We start from the raw sequence: 16790 nt of genomic DNA, 5'->3' as shown, positions 1-16790 counted from the left end.
GTGTGTTGGAATACTCACCATTTGCTTGGATGAGTGCAGCTCAAACAACAATCAAGAAGCTCGACACCATTCAGGACAAAGCAGCCCGCTTGATTGGCACCTCGTCCATCACCTTAAACATTCACTCCTTCCACCATGGCTGCAGTGTATACCATTTACAAGATGCACTGCAGCAACTCGCCAAGGTTTCTTCGATAGTACCTCCCAAACCCGCGACCTCTACCACCTAGAAGGACAAAGGCAGCAGGCGCATGAGAAAACCACTACCTCCAAATTCCCCTCCAAGTCACGCACCATCCTGACTTGGAAATATATCACCATTCCTTTGTCGTCACTGGGTCAAAATCCTGGAACTCCCTCCCCAACAGCACTGTGGGAGTACCTTCACCACACGGACTGCAGCGGTTCAAGTCGGCGGCTCACCACCACATTCTCAAGGGTAGCTAGGCATGGCCTTGCCAGCGACACCCATATCCCAGGAACGAATAATAAAAAGACAAAAATTGACATGGAGTGAAAGGAGGATATATTAGGTCAGGTGACTAAAAGCTTTATTGTTGAGGTAAGTTTTAAAGAGGGCCTTAAAAGGAGGAGAGAAAACATAGAAAATAGGTGCAGGAGTAAGCCATTCGGTCCTTCAAGCCTGCACCACCATTCAATATCATGGCTGATCATTCACCTCAGTATCCCTTTCCTGCTATAGAAACAAAGGGAGAAGTGGAGGTTTGAGGTTGTTTAAGGAGGGAATTTCAGAACTTGGGGCCTAGATGGGTGAAGACACAGCCGCCAACAGGTGGGGCGAAGGAACTCGGGATGCATACGAGACCAGCATTGGAGGAAGCTGATGTCTTGCAGGGTTGTAGGACTGGAGGAGGTTACATTGTTAGAGGCAAAGCAAAGAGGGATTCGAATATAAGGTTGAGAATTTTAAATCCACAGTGCTGGTGGACAAGGAGCCAACGCAGAGTTTTGGATGATCTCAGGGTATCCGGCATACATGTGGAACCAGACATTGTGCCTTCGTACGACATTATAGAGAGGCAACACGTAGATGAAAAATAGGATGCGGGGGATCAAGGATAGATCATTGAGCGACTTCAGAGGTGATAGTGAAGGGGCGATAAGTGAAGCTACTGCAGGAGATTTTTTGACTACGATAGTATAGGTAGGAATGGAACCAGACAAGGGTAATCCCACTCAACTGGACAATGGAGGACAGAGGTTGGAGGAGATGGTGGGTCAACCACATCAAAGATTCGAGAGGATGAGAAGGATAAGGAGGGATAGTGCACCACAGTCACAGTGGGTGTTCAGGATGACTTTGATTCTCAGCATTTCAGTGCTGTGGCAGGGGTGGAACACTGATTTGAGATGTTAAAACATGGAGTTGCAGGAAAGATTGGTACAGATTTTTTGAGGCATCAACACATTCAAGGACTTTGGAAAGGAAAGGGAGGGCGATGCAGAGTGGGGCGGTGATTGTTGAGTACAAACTAAAAGGAGTAGGGAAGGGTTGGGTTAGGGATTTGGGAGGGGAAAATAACAGAGAAGAAATGGAAGGAGGCATAACGTGGTAACAGGAAGAGGAGAAGACTAGATAGAAGGGGCCCAAGGGTAATAAAGAGATAGATCAGGTCAGGAACAACCAAAATACGTACACTAATGGCACAGAGGAAAGTCAGGTTACGTAGGTATGGCAAAGATTAGAATAGATATGGCCTGGTTTTAAACAAGAAATAGGGAAGAGACTACAAGAAAGACTCAAAGTTGAAGTGCGTGGTGGGATGATTGGTGCTCCAAGCTGACTCCACCCTAAGAATGTCCAGATTTGGAGACATATGTGGATGGTAAATGAGCATAGGAGCTGTTGAGGGGTTTTCCTGTGGAAAAGAGAGAGTTGAGGCATGGAGAATCAACCATGAGCCAGCATTAGGTTGATCCACGGGTCCAGCAGAGGCAAGTAGTGCCCTCAGTGATTAATAACACACACCAATGGATCCTGGGATGAATGGAGTCAGTGGCAATGGGAGGCAGGCGGAAAGCAGCAGAGCAAAAGTTATTTGGCAGCAATGGAGCAGAATACAGAACAGAATGGGAACCAGCAGAAACAGATCAGAAGTAACTCAGCGTAGAGGGGAAAATCTTACCAGTCATTTGTTGTTTGTAGAGACTTCTGTGCTTACAAAGTAACAGTGACAAGATTTGAAAAATAATCCACTGATTGTACAGTACAGTGGGACATCCTGAGGAGGTGATGAGGTATTATATAAATGCAAACATGTTCTTAAACTTACCTACAAATGAAGGGAGGGCGAGGAGGGCCACTTGTGTTTATTTTTTGTCTTACTAACATTTTGTCTTGTCTCTCATTTCTGGTATATTCCTTGTAAATCTTATCTGCACCCTCTCCAGTGCATCTATATCCTTTCTATAATATAGCGATCAGAACTGTACGCAGTAGTGTGGTCTAACCAAGATCCAATACAGGTTTAGCATAACTTCCCCACTTTTCAATGATATACCTCTTGAAATAAACCCGAGTGTTTGGTTAGCTTTTTTTAATGGCCTTGCTAACCTGTGTCGCAACTTTTAGTGATTTGTGCATTTGTACCCAGAAATCCCTTTGTATCTCAACGCCATCTAGACTCGCACCTTCCTAAGTAATAACTGGCCTCCCTTATTCTTCTTACCGAACTACCTCATATTTATCTGTGTTGAACTTCATTTGCCAATTATATGTCCATTCTGCAAGTTTATTAATGTCCTCCTGTAATCTGTTAGTCTTCCTCAGTATTGACTATCCAGTCACCCCACCCTCCCAATTTGGTATCGTCCGCAAATTTAGAAATTGTGTTTTTGATTCCAAAGTCTAAATTGTTATTGTAAATTATAAACAGCAGTGGTCCAGCACTGATCCTTGTGGACCACGACTATTCACTTTCTGCCACTGTGAATACCTATCCTTTACTCCTGCTCTCTGCTTTGTCTTGAAGCCAGCTCACAATCCATTCTGCTACTTGTCCCCTGCTCCTCATTCTCTGACCTTGTTCATCACTCGGTTATGGGGTATCTTATCAAAGGCCTTTTGAAAATCTAGATAAATTACATCTACTGCATTACTATTGTCTACTCTGTCACCTCTTAAAGAATTCAATAAGGTTGGTCAAACAAGACTTTCTCTCTTGAAATCCATGCCTACTATCTATTATATTTTTGGTTTCTAGATGTTCTTCTATTTTCTCCTTTAGTACAGATTCCATTCTTTTTTCTACTACCGATGTTAAGCTGACTGGTCTATAATTCCCTGGACATGTTCTATCCCCTTCTTAAATATAGGTATTACATTAGCTATCCACCAGTCCTCTGGCATTACTCCTTTTTCTAACAAATTATTAAATATGTGTAGTAATGCCTCTGCTATCTCTTCCCTATATTCTTTTAAAATGCATGGATGCAATCCAGGGGTATTATCCTCGGAGTTTGATAACGTTTATTTAATATAATCGCTTTTTAAAATAATTTTTAAATGCACTTTTCATTACTAATCTCATCATCCAATGTCATATCCAGCTGTTCTATCTCCCTGGTAAATACTGAAGCAAAATTATTTAATATTTCTGCCATCTCTCCATTGTTACCTGTGGTATTATCCTGTCTATCCCTTAATGGCCTTATTTCCATCCCAATCTCCCATATTTTTTTTTTTTAAATTGATGTGCCTGTAAAATGTTTTACTATTTTGTTTTATGTTCTTTGATAATTTATGTTCTTTGTTTTATGTTCTTTGACAGATTGAAGTGTGGGATGGTTGATGAACAGCGGTGTACATTTAAAGAGATATTTCACAACTCAAGAAAAATATATTCCAGTGAGGAGGAAAGGGTGCAAGAGAAAAGAAAGCCATCTGTGGCTAACTAAAGAAATAAAGGACGGTATCCGATTAAAAACAAGGGCATACAAAGTGGCCAAAACTAATGGGAGGACAAAAGATTGGGAAGCTTTTAAAAGCCAGCAAAGAATGACTAAAAAAATGATTCGAGAAAGGAAAGATAGACTATGAAAGTAAACTAGCACAAAATATAAAAACAGATAGCAAGAGTTTCTATAAGTATAGAAAAAGGAAAAGGGTGGCTAAAGTAAATGTTGGTCCCTTAGAGGACGAGACCGGGGAATTAGTAATGGGGAACATGGAGACGGCAGAAACTCTGAAAAAATATTTTGTATCAGTCTTTACGGTAGAGGACACTAACAATATTCCAACAGTGGATAGTCAAGGGGCTATGGGGGGGGGGGGGGGGAAACTTAACACAATCACTAAGGAGGCAGTACTCAGTAAGATAATGGGACTAAAGGTAGATAAATTCCCTGGACCCGATGGTGGCATCCTAGGGTCTCAAGAGAAGTGGTGGCAAGGGCTGTGGATGCATTGGTTGTAATTTACCAAAATTCCCTGGATTCTGGGGAGGTCCCAGCAGATTGGAAAACTGCAAATGTAACGCCCCTATTTAAAAGGAGGCAGACAAAAAGCAGGAAACTATAGACCAGTTAGCCTAACACCTGTGGTTGGGAAAATGTTGGAGTCCATTATTAAAGAATTAGTAACAGGACATTTGGAAAAGCAAAATTTGGTCAGGCAGAGTCAGCATAGATTTATGAAGGGGAAGTCATGTTTGACAAATTTGCTGGAATTCTTTGAGAATGTAACAAACAGGGTGGATAAAGGGGAACCAGTGGATGTGGTGTATTCGGACTTCCAGAAGGCATTTGACAAGGTGCCACATAAAAGGTTACTGCACAAGATAAAGGTTCACGGGGTTGGGGGTAATATATTAGCATGGATAGAGGATTGGCTAGCTAACAGAAAGATGGTTCATTCTCTGGTTGGCAACCAGTAACTAGTGGGGTGCCACAGGGATCAGTGCTGGGACCCCAACTATTTATAATCTATATTAACGACTTGGAAGAAAGAACCAAGTGTAATGTAGCCAAGTTTGCTGGTGATACAAAGATGGGAGGAAAAGCAATGTGTGAGGAGAACACAAAAAATCTGCAAAAGGACATAGACAGGCTAAGTGAGTGGGCAAAAATTTGGCAGATGGAGTATAATGTTGAAAAGTGTGAGGTCATGCACTTTGGCAGAAAAAAAATCAAAGAGCAAGTTATTATTTAAATGGAGAAAAATTGCAAAATGCTGCAATACAGCAGGACCTGGGGGTACTTGTGCATGAAACACAAAAGGTTCGTATGCAGGTACAGCAAGTGATCAGGAAGGCCAATGGAACCTTGGCCTTTATTGCAGAAGGTATAGAGTATAAAAGCAGGGAAGTCTTGCTTCAGTTATACAGGGTATTGGTGAGGCCACACCTGGAATAGTGCATAGTTTTGGTTTCCATATTTACAAAAATATGTACTTGCTTTGGAGGCAATTCAGAGAAGGTTCACTCGGTTGATTCCGGAGATGAGGAGGTTGACTTGAGGAAAGTTTGATGAGGTTGGGCCTCTACTCATGGGAATTCAGAAGAATGAGGGGTGATCTTATAGAAACATAAGATTATGAGAGGGCTTTACAAGGTGGAAGCAGAGAGGATGTTTCCATTGATAGGGGAGACTAGAACTAGAGGGTATAATCTCAGAATAAAAGGGCCGCCCATTTAAAACTGATGGAGGAATTTCTTCGAGTGTTTTAAATCTGTGGAATTCACTGCCTCAGAGAGCTGTGGAAGCTGGGACATTGAATAAATTTAAGACAGAGATAGACAGTTTCTTAACCGATAATGGATTAAGGGGCTATGGGGAGCGGGTAGGGAAGTGGACCCGACTCTATGATCGGATCAGCCGTGATCGTATTAAATGGGCTACTCCTGCTCCTATTTCTTATATTCTTATGTTCTGGTACATTTTCCATTATTAAATCCAATAGTGAATCCTCTCCCTTGATGTTTTTTTTTACATATTGGGTTAAAAAGGTGTCCTGTACACATTGTAGGAACTCCATTCCCTTATCTCCTTTAACGATTCTGCCGTCCAATTAATAATCGGGGTGATTGAATAATAATCATGGGGCAATTCAATGTTTTTTTTATTTCTTTCTCCGAGTAAAAGATCCTCTCGGAATGAGTGATCACAGTATGGTTGAATTTGTAATACAGATTGAGGGTGAGGAAGTAGTGTCTCAAACGAGCGTACTATGCTTAAACAAAGGGGACTGCAGTGGGATGAAGGCAGAGTTGGCTAAAGTAGACTGGGAACACAGACTAAATGGTGGCACAATTGAGGAAACTGTGGAGGACTTTTAAGGAGCTCTTTCATAGTGCTCAACAAAAATATATTCCAGTGAAAAAGGATGGTAAGAGAAAGGATAACCAGCCGTGGATAACCAAGGAAATAAAGGAAAGTATCAAATTAAAAACCAATGCGTATAAGGTGGCCAAGGTTAGTGGGAAACTAGAAGATTGGGAAAATTTTAAACGACAGCAAAAAATGACTAAGAAAGCAATAAAGAAAGGAAAGATAGATTACGAAGGTAAACTTGCGCAAAACATAAAAACAGATAGTAAAAGCTTTTACAGATATATAAAACAGAAGAGTGTGACAAAGTAAATGTTGGTCCCTTAGAAGATGAGAAGGGGGATTTAATAATGGGAAATGTGGAAATGGCTGAGACCTTAAACAATTATTTTGCTTCGGTCTTCACAGTGGAAGACACAAAAACCATGCCAAAAATTGCTGGTCACAGGAATGTGGGAAGGGAGGACCTTGAGACAATCACTATCACTAGGGGGGGTAGTACTGGACAGGCTAATGGGACTCAAGGTAGACAAGTCCCCATGTCCAGATGAAATGCATCCCAGGGTATTAAAAGAGATGGCGGAAGTTATAGCAGATGCATTCGTTATAATCTACCAAAATTCTCTGGACTCTGGGGCGGTACCAGCGGATTGGAAAGCAGCTAATGTAACGCCTCTGTTTAAAAAAGGGGGCAGACAAAAGGCAGGTAACTATAGGCCGGTTAGTTTAACATCTGTAGTGGGGAAAATGCTTGAAGCTATCATTAAGGAAGAAATAGCGGGACATTTAGATAGGAATAGTGCAATCAAGCAAACGCAACATGGATTCATGAAGGGGAAATCATGTTTAACTAAATTACTGGAATTCTTTGAGGATATAACGAGCATGGTGGATAGAGGTGTACCGATGGATGTGGTGTATTTAGATTTCCAAAAGGCATTCGATAAGGTGCCACACAAAAGGTTACTGCAGAAGATAAAGGTACGCAGAGTCAGAGGAAATGTATTAGCATGGATAGAGAATTGGCTGGTTAACAGAAAGCAGAGAGTCGGGAGAAATGGGTCCTTTTCGGGTTGGAAATCGGTTGTTAGTGGTGTGCCACAGGGATCGGTGCTGGGACTACAACTGTTTACAATATACATAGATGACCTGGAAGAGGGGACAGAGTGTAGTGTAACAAAATTTGCAGATGACAAAGATTAATGAGAAAGCGGGTTGTGTCGAGGACAGAGAGAGGCTGCAAAGAGATTTAGATAGGTTTGTTGATGCGGATTCTTTTTCCCTCAATCTGTGTCAGCGAATACACTGACGCTAACACCTCGCCTTTTCTGTAAAGGACATTTATTGAAGATTCTCCGGCCAGGACTTGTCAAGACAAAGGGACACTCTCAATCAGAGCCTGTTTACCTTCCCCTGGACAAGTCCCTTTTCAGCGCGAAAAGCACAGTAGATATACATTTTCAAAACAGAACACATTTGATTAGCACTTGGTCTATCCAATCCCTTTCTGCCTCCCTCTCCTCTCCTCTCCTCTCCTCTCCTCCCCCCCCCCCCCCCGGAGTACGTCCAATGGCAGGCAAGAAAGTCTCCCAATTAGGACTGGTGTCAGGTAGGTTAGTTATAGCTTTGCTCCACTGTCTTCCCTTATCAGTAAAGAACCCAATTAGTTTCTCTTCCTCCTGATCAGTAGAAGCTATTACTTTTCCCTTCCTATCTAGAATTGCTTTCTTTCTTTGTGCTGCCTTGGGCTTTCTCATGACCCGTGTCTAACCTCAGCTTCAACTCTTTGTAACCCCTTTTTTTTCTGTTGATTCTGCAGTTGTCTGCATCTTGACCATTTCTTTAGCTACTTTCCCATGATTCCCTATCTCCATCCTTTTGCCACCTTCTCTAGCCATCTACCACTTTCGCAACCCTTTTGCACATTCTCAGGTTAAGCGAATGGGCTAAGGTTTGGCAGATGGAATACAATGTCGGAAAGTGTGAGGTCATCCACCTTGGGGAAAAAAAAACAGAATGGAGAGAAATTACAACATGCTGCGGTGCAGAGGGACCTCGGGGTCCTTGTGCATGAAACTCTTTTTGGAGTTCACCTGCAAAACATAAAACATTAAACGGTGCCACCCGACCTGGGTGACACTCCAGACATTTACAAGGCCCTTTTTTTCCCCCCTTTTTTTTTTGGGGCACTAAAATCACAATTTTTCCCCAGTGCCCCCTATAAAAGGGAAGGGGACACTAAAAACACCGGCAATTAAAACAAATTAACTTTAAAACGTAAAATCAAATTAAAATTTGGTTGCCGGGCGTGATGATGCACTCCAGTCCCTCCGGTGCCCACCTCTCGCGGAAGGCCGCGAGCGTACCGGTGGACACCGCGTGCTCCATCTCCAAGGACACCCTGGACCGGATGTAAGAGCGGAAGAGAGGCAGGCAGTCAGGTTGAACGACCCCCTCGACCGCCCGCTGCCTGGACCGGCTGATGGCACCCTTGGCCGTGCCCAGGAGCAGTCCTACGAGGAGCCTTGTGCATGAAACTCTTTTGAGTTCACCTGTGAAAACATAAAAACAATAAACGGTGCCACCCGACCTGGGTGACACTCCAGACATTTTCAAGGCCCTTTTTTTCCCCCCTTTTTTTTTTTTGTTTTTTTTTTTGTGTTTTTCTTTTTTTTTGGTTTTTTTTTTTGGGCACTAAAATCACAATTTTCCCCAGTGCCCCCTATAAAAGGGAAGGGGGACACTAAAAGCACCGGCAATTAAAACAAATTAAACTTTAAAACGTAAAATCAAATTAAAATTTGGTTGCCGGGCGTGATGATGCACTCCAGTGAAACTCTTTTGAGTTCACCTGTGAAAACATAAAAACAATAAACGGTGCCACCCAACCTGGGTGACACTCCAGACATTTTCAAGGCCCTTTTTTTCCCCCCTTTTTTTTTTTTGGTTTTTTTTTTGTGTTTTTCTTTTTTTTTGGTTTTTTTTTTGGGCACTAAAATCACAATTTTCCCCAGTGCCCCCTATAAAAGGGAAGGGGGACACTAAAAGCACCGGCAATTAAAACAAATTAAACTTTAAAACGTAAAATCAAATTAAAATTTGGTTGCCGGGCGTGATGATGCACTCCAGTGAATCCCAAAAGGTTAGTTTGCAGGTGCAGCAGGTAATCAGGAAGGCGAATGGAATGTTGGCCTTCATTGCGAGAGGGATGGGGTACAAAAGCAGGGAGGTCCTGCTGCAACTGTACAGGGTATTGGTGAGGCTGCACCTGGAGTACTGCGTGCAGTTTTGGTCACCTTACTTAAGGAAGGATATACTAGCTTTGGAGGGGGTACAGAGACGATTCACTAGGCTGATTCCAGAGATAAGAGGAATCATAGATTATGATGATAGATTGAGTACACTGGGTCTTTACTCGTTGGAGTTCAGAAGGATGAGGGGTGATCTTATCGAAACATTTAAAATAATGAAAGGGATAGACAAGATAGAGGCAGAGAGGTTGTTTCCACTGGTCGGGGAGATTAGAACTAGGGGGCACAGCCTCAAAATACAGGGGAGCCAATTTAAAATCGAGTTGAGAAGGAATTTCTTCTCCCAGAGGGTTGTGAATCTGTGGAATTCTCTGCCTAAGGAAGCAGTTGAGGCTAGCTCATTGAATGTATTCAAGTCATATAGATTTTTAACCAATAAGGGAATTAAGGGTTACGGGGAGCGGGCGAGTAAGTGGAGCTGAGTCCACGGCCAGATCAGCCATGATCTTGTTGAATGGCGGAGCAGGCTCGAGGGGCTAGATGGCCTACTCCTGTTGCTAATTCTTATGTTCTTATTTGTCTATGCAGAAAATGCTGGAAATCTCAGGTCAGGCAACATCTGTGGAGAGAAAGTAGAGTTAACGTTTCGGATCGATGACCCTTCGTCAGAACCCTTTCTCTCCACAGATGCTGCCTGACCTGCAGAGATTTCCAGCATTTTCTGTTTTTAATTCCAGATTCCAGCATTCGCAGTATTTTGCTTTTGTGTTTCCCTAATTTGTCTGCATATTTCTTCCTCCACTTCCCTTCCACTATTAGGTGGTTTGTAGACTATGCCTATTAGTGTGATTGTTCCTGAATTTTCTTTTATCTCTATCCATATGGATTCTATTTTTGTCTTGCTGATAGCTGCATCACTTTTTTCTACTGCCATTATGTTGTCCCTAATAAGTACACTTACTCCACCTCCCTCTTTCCCCTCTCTATCTAGCTTTTCAAAATATGTTATACTTTGCAATGTTTCATTGCCAGTCCTGATTTTTGTGTCGCCATGTCTCAGTAATCCTTACTATGTCTGGATCCTCGAAACACACAACTGCCTCCAGCTCCCCTGTTTTATTACGGACACAATGTGCATTTCTGTCTAGACAGTTTAACTCATTTTTAAGGATTTCCTCTCACTTTATATAATTTAGATCTTTTTAGACTCCTGTTCTATAACTCGTTATTCCCGTGCCATCAATGTCCTCCCTTACTTTATTCTTTCCTCTGCTCTCTTTTCCTGTTTTGTTTATATTTAGGCTGCTTATGTTTCTTGTAAATCCCTTCCCCATCTTACTCATTCAAAGCCTTTCCCATCTCCCTCGCTACCCTTTCCACGAATACATGGGTCCCAAGTGGAGCCTGTCTCATCAGTACAGCTCCTTCCTGTCCCATAACTGGTGCCAGCGTTCCATGAAAAAGAACCCGTCCTTCCCACACCAGCCCTTCAGCTACGTGTTAATTTTCTTGATCCGTTTGGTTCTATTGCCAATTTGCCCGTGGCTCAGGCAATAATCCAGATATTATTATCCTTAAGGTCTTGCTTTTTAATTTAGAGCCGAACTCCTGATACACCCTGACCACACAGCAATTCAAAACAAACTGAAAGTTCAACCGTAAATAATCAGAGGGGTGGACAATCAGGAATGAATAGTGGAGCAATGGGACAAGATGAATACTCTGGATTGTTACCTTTGAGTGGGAATTATTTTTAGGTGGAGTAGAAACCCCGACAGGGTAGTTTGCAGATTCTCCTTGAAACGAAGAGACTTGACAAGCAAAATGGCCTTTTCTCTTTCCATTATGATGTTCGATAGGTTACCCACAAAACCCACAGAAACATGAAGCTGCTTTAATCAGTGGTCAAGTGTGATCTGGTAATAAAGTGTGATTTTTTTCACCTACGTGTATGTGAAATGTCTAGCCACAACACTATTTCCTCTTGGCAGCACTGTCAAAACTGGAAACTCAGTGTGGGGAGTAGTACAAGCTTGTATTCGTGCACATCACTGCACCATGCACGCACCAATTAAAAGTAGATCACCATATCAACCCAATATTCTGCAAAGAATTGATATTCAATTTCTTGCTGACAAGAATGTGTAATAAATATTCATGCAAACGGTATTGGCGGAGGTCTTGCCACTTGACTCGATCCACAGATGCAGAATAATAGACAAGATTTAAAGAGCTTCTTGCTTTTATTTGGCCCCAAGTAACAAATCCTTGCAAGCACAATTTACCAGAACTAACAGGACAAATACTTCTACAAAGCAAACCAAGAGGCCGTCGTTAAGTTGACAAGCATTCAAAAGGATCTCTAAACTGCTCCTCAAGAGTCACTTCATTCATCAGTCACAGCTGGAACCCTATTAATTTGTGTCGAGCACTGAAGATATGCTCAAGTGGCATACAGCAGAAAATATTGCGAAACACCAACAAGTCATTAGAGTAGTAACTTCCTGAAGACAAAGATTAAGCCGCTTTTAACTACAAAGCTGTTTATCCGAACCTAGCAGTGGAAGAGTGCACAGGTCTGCTGAAGAGTGCCAAGTGTTGAAAATGCATTGGTAACTCTCCACAGCTTTCCCTCAAAACAGTTTCCCAGCCATCTCACAAAGAAGCCTTCACAACATCTACCAGTATATAGTTTTGAGCAGACAAGTGGTTAGGAGATGCTACAAAATTATTTAATGCACATAAAAGCAATGTGGAACTGCACGCTGGGAAAAAGCGGTGCCACCAAAGCAGCAATTCTAGTTCAATCATTTGACAAATGTTGTGATGGTCTCAAGTCCAAAACTATTATTTTTAGGTCATAGCTAGCAAAAGATATCCCTTACGCATTCCTTTCTGGATCAATGGATCCATAAATATACTGGTGGAGAGGGGCAGGGGGGAGGTTTCTGGCCCAGGAACAATGCAAAATTATTTTTGCCCTCTGCTTTTGCTTTACTCTAACTTCAATCAGAGCAATGGAACCTGCATCAACCAATGTCACCATAGAAACCATAACCATTCGGAAAGGACAACTTCACAGGATAGAAGTAGATGAGAAAGGCTATCCAGTTCATTTTCCATAAAAAGATTCCATATTGCCCTTCAAATCAAAATATTTAAATGTTACTTTCACCTCCAATATCTGGGACAAGTCTACTGTAGTTAGTAATTGTTCCATTTGAACAACTTCCTTACATCCGTCCTAAACTGGTTTTATTAGTTTGAACCTGTGGCCCCTTATCCCATCATATTTAACCTTGAAGCAGTGTCCCAGGTTTTACTTTTCTATACCATTATATACATCTACATTACTGGTGATGCCCTCTTTTCAATTGAAAGTCCACTTTCTTCAGTCTTATGTTTAGTGACCGAGAACTGAGTTAGGAGGACAGTCTTGTGATTCTACTCTGTTAAGCCTCCAAGACTTGAATGTCAGCCTTAAATCTTGATCCTAATCGTGCACAGACCATAATCAAAGTGCAGACTGACCAGAACACTGTACATGAACATGACTTCCTCCCACATATACTGGACTATATTGATTTCCAAGCTATTTGTTCTGCAGTGATTGGATATTGAGCCTCAAGGCTATAAAAAAAAAACACCTTAATATCTTGCCAACCATAGCTATTTCAGTAATATTCAAGAACTTACGTTGCCAATCTTTGTTTACCAATGTTTAGGTATTTAGTAAAATTAATTCTGTAGTTTGTACACTGCCTCTTTAGATTCAATCATGACTTAGTTTGATATCATCTACAATTCTGACCAATTTGCACTGAGCTTCTAAATTATTTGTTTCGCTCGAACTCAACAGCCTCAACTTTACATTAATCAATTGTTAATAAAACAAAGTCTAAATATAATAAAGAGAAGAGCAAGGAGTTAATGAGTTGTTCCAAGATTACCAAGTTAACAGTCAAGAATGTCAACAGTGCAACATGTGTGTAAATGCAGGCAGTGAAAAGTTACCAAAATTAGATTTCCAATTTAATGTTGCTAGCTCATTTTGCAAAATGAATATGTACCACCTGAAGAAACAGCAACTTTTTCTGGAACAAAAAAATCAGCTTTCCTTGCCCTCATTTTTTTTGGAGGGGGGCTCAATTGCACTTAAGAGTGCTGGAAAAATCCACTACAATACTAAGCAGAACTATTAAGCCATTACCAAAAGATTACGAACAATTTTAAAAACATGTATCGAAAGATACTATTCACAACCCCTACAGCACAACAAGAGTGGCGATAGTGAATGTAACTAACCTTGTGAAGTCTGCAAAGTGGTCAGATTGATCACATAAAGATCTCTGAAGATTTTACAGTACCTCAACCTGAGGCAACTGATAAAGTACCAATGCCAAAGAAGTACTGCATTCACAAGGAAATGTTCAGCAGCCCATTAATTGTTTGACAAAAGAACCCTGCTTTACATTCTCTTCATCACAAGTAATGCGTTTGAACATTAATTAGCACGAGCAAAGTTTGCCAAAGTCATTTCACGAAAACTATGCCTCTTCAATAATCATATATAATGGTGCTCAAAACGCTGAAACTGGCGTTTTGTGTGCCGGGGAGAGGAGCCTGGGGAGAATCTACAACCCATCACCAAGTTACACTTTGACTTACTTCTTGTAGTCTGCGCTGAAGAGCCGGAAACCAGCGCCTGCTCCTGAAGTCATTGCCGTTGCTTCTTGGCCCAACTCGCTCGATTCCCCTGCCAGGCCCCGCTCACCCTGGTCATTATAGGACACGTTGTTACTCGCCATGATCCGCCTGGAGCTCTCCCCCCCCCGGCTCGCGGGAACTTGCTGCGAGTCAGTCCGGCTGATTAACTGTTTGTTTGTTTTTGATTTGTTGTTTTTTTGCACCCCACCTCCACACCTCCTTTTTTTTTCCAAACCAACAAATCCCTCTCACACGGTACCGGAAATGTGATGGAGGGAGGCGGTGGAAGGTCAGCTGACTGCGAGCTCACGTGATGCAGCGGCTGCCATAGAAACGTCCGCTCCCCGTGACGTCACGGCGCTCGCCACCTTCGCGCACCGCGCTGCTCTCCCCCGATTAGCTGGAAGGGCACGGCAGCGCGCGATGCCAGCGCACGCGCAGACTCTGAGGCCGGAGAGTGTGCAGGGCTAGCAATACAGCAGCGGCTTGTGGTCAACGTCACTGGCGCACACTACAAACCTAGTTCCTCTTTTGCCTGCCAAAATAAATGATCTTTTGAAATGACACCTTACCAGGATTCCAGATTGTTAAAAGAGTTGCTTGCAACTTTTGCTCAGTCCAGAACTGCACAGAGGCGGAGAATAATTCTTGATGCCTCCCAAGATAAGAGGAGACTAATTGATGTTCTGTTTCTGACTGCTCCATTTTTGATCGGGGCGGAGAAACAGTGAGAGATCAGGGCCCAGGAGCATCGTGATTGGGGCCCAGGAGCGAGGGTTCGGGGCCCAGGAGAGGCCCAGGGGCAGCACGGGCCAACCCACACTGCGATCTATGGATAGTAGGAGCATGCGTGCGCACTAGGTCTGTGCAGCAGAGCTTGGTCTCCAGTCATCTTGGTTAATCCTTGCCACTGGATCAAGAACTAGCTCTGTCAAGCCTGTGTAGTGGCTGGTGTGCAACGGCCACCCCAGGTTAAAAGAATCCATGCACCGGCATCTTCCACCCTTTTAGTATGTCGTTTGGGATCTAGATTGTCAGGTCCCTCATTGAAACACCTGTGAACTCATCTATTTTTGGTGTGGAAGCAGGTCATCCTCGATATGAGGGACTGCCTAATACTATACTAGTTCAGAGGCTTGGCGTGCATGAGGATTTAGACATTTATCTTGCCCACCTTTTCTCTTCCAATCATAGGAACGGGAGTAGCCCATTCAGCTCCTCGATCCTGTTCTGCCATTCAATCAGATCATAGCTGATCTGTGACCTAACTCCGTAGCATCATCATAGGCAGTCCCTCGAAATCGGGGAAGACTTGCTTCCACTCCAAAAGTGAGTTCTCAGGTGACTGTATAGTCCAATACGGGAATTACAGTCTCTTGACACAGGTGGGACAGACTGTGGTTGGTGAAAGGGTGGGTGGGGCATCTGGTTTGCCGCACGCTCCTTCCGCTGCCTGCACTTGATTTCTGCATGCTCTCGGCGACAAGACTCGGGGTGCTCAGCGCCCTCCCGGATGCTCTTCCTCCACTTAGGGCAGTCTTGGGCCAGGGACTCCCAGGTGGGGATGTTGCACTTATCAAGGAGGCTTTGAGGGTGTCCTTGAAATGTTTCCTCTGCCCACCTGGGGGTCGCTTGCCTTGTAGGAGTTCCGAGTAGAGCGCTTGCTTTGGGAGTCTTGTGTCAGGCATGCGAACAATGTGGCCAGCCCAACGGAGCTGGTCGAGTGTGGTCAGTGTTTCAATGCTGGGGATGTTGGCCTGATCGAGAACAATAACATTGGTGCGTCTGTCCTCCCAGGGGATTTACAGGATCTTGCGAAGGCATCGTTGGTGATATTTCTCCAGCGATTTGAGGTGTCTTATGTGTATGGTCCATGCCTCTGAGCCATACAGGAGGGTGGGTATCACTACAACCCTCTAGACCAAACACTTGGTGCCAGATTTGAGGGCCTGATCTTGGAACACTCTCTTCCTCAAGCGGCCAAAGGTTGCACTGGCGCACTGGAGGCGGTGTTGAACCTCGTCGTCGCTGTCTGCCCTTGCTGATAATAGGCTCCCGAGGTATGGAAAGTGGTCCACGTTGTCCACGCCATGAATTTGATGACTGGGGAGCAGTGCTGTGTTGCAGTGTCAGGTTGGTGGAGGACCTTTATCTTATGGATGTTTAGCGTAAGGCTCATGCTTTCATACGCCTCGGTGAAGCTGTTGACGATGACTTGGAGTTCAACCTCTGTGCGCAGACGCAAGCGTCGTCCGCGTACTGTAGCTCGACGACAGAGGATGGGACGGCCTTGGATCTGGCCTGGAGGTGACGAAGGTTGAACAGGTTCCCACTGGTTCTATAGTTTAGTTCTACTCCAGCAGGGAGCTTGTTGAGTATGAGGTAGAGCATTGCAGGAAGATCGAGAAGAAGGTTGACGCGATGACGCAGCCCTGCTTGACCCCTGTAACCCGCCTTTGGCCCCTATGTCCCTTAATACCTTTCAACAACAACAACAACTTGTATTTATTTAGCACCTTTAACGTAGTAAAACATCTCAAGGTG

The 16790-nt window shown here is 43.4% G+C and overlaps 1 protein-coding gene across 1 annotated transcript in view; it reads right to left on the bottom strand.

Moving 5' to 3' along the window:
- ap3b1a (adaptor related protein complex 3 subunit beta 1a) overlaps window positions 1-14527 on the bottom strand; it is a 319942-nt gene extending 305415 nt beyond the window's left edge. The window contains exon 1 of the mRNA XM_070879808.1: window positions 14208-14527. Coding sequence (XP_070735909.1) covers window positions 14208-14347 — 140 coding nt within the window. The 5' untranslated portion in view covers window positions 14348-14527. The remainder of the gene's footprint in view (window positions 1-14207) is intronic.
- Window positions 14528-16790: the final 2263 nt, after the last annotated feature.

Source organism: Pristiophorus japonicus, chromosome 1 (genome assembly GCF_044704955.1).
Source record: "Pristiophorus japonicus isolate sPriJap1 chromosome 1, sPriJap1.hap1, whole genome shotgun sequence".
Lineage (NCBI taxonomy): Eukaryota > Metazoa > Chordata > Chondrichthyes > Pristiophoridae > Pristiophorus > Pristiophorus japonicus.
The sequence above is the reverse complement of the archived record's forward strand: the minus strand, read 5'-3'. Positions and strand labels throughout refer to the sequence as shown.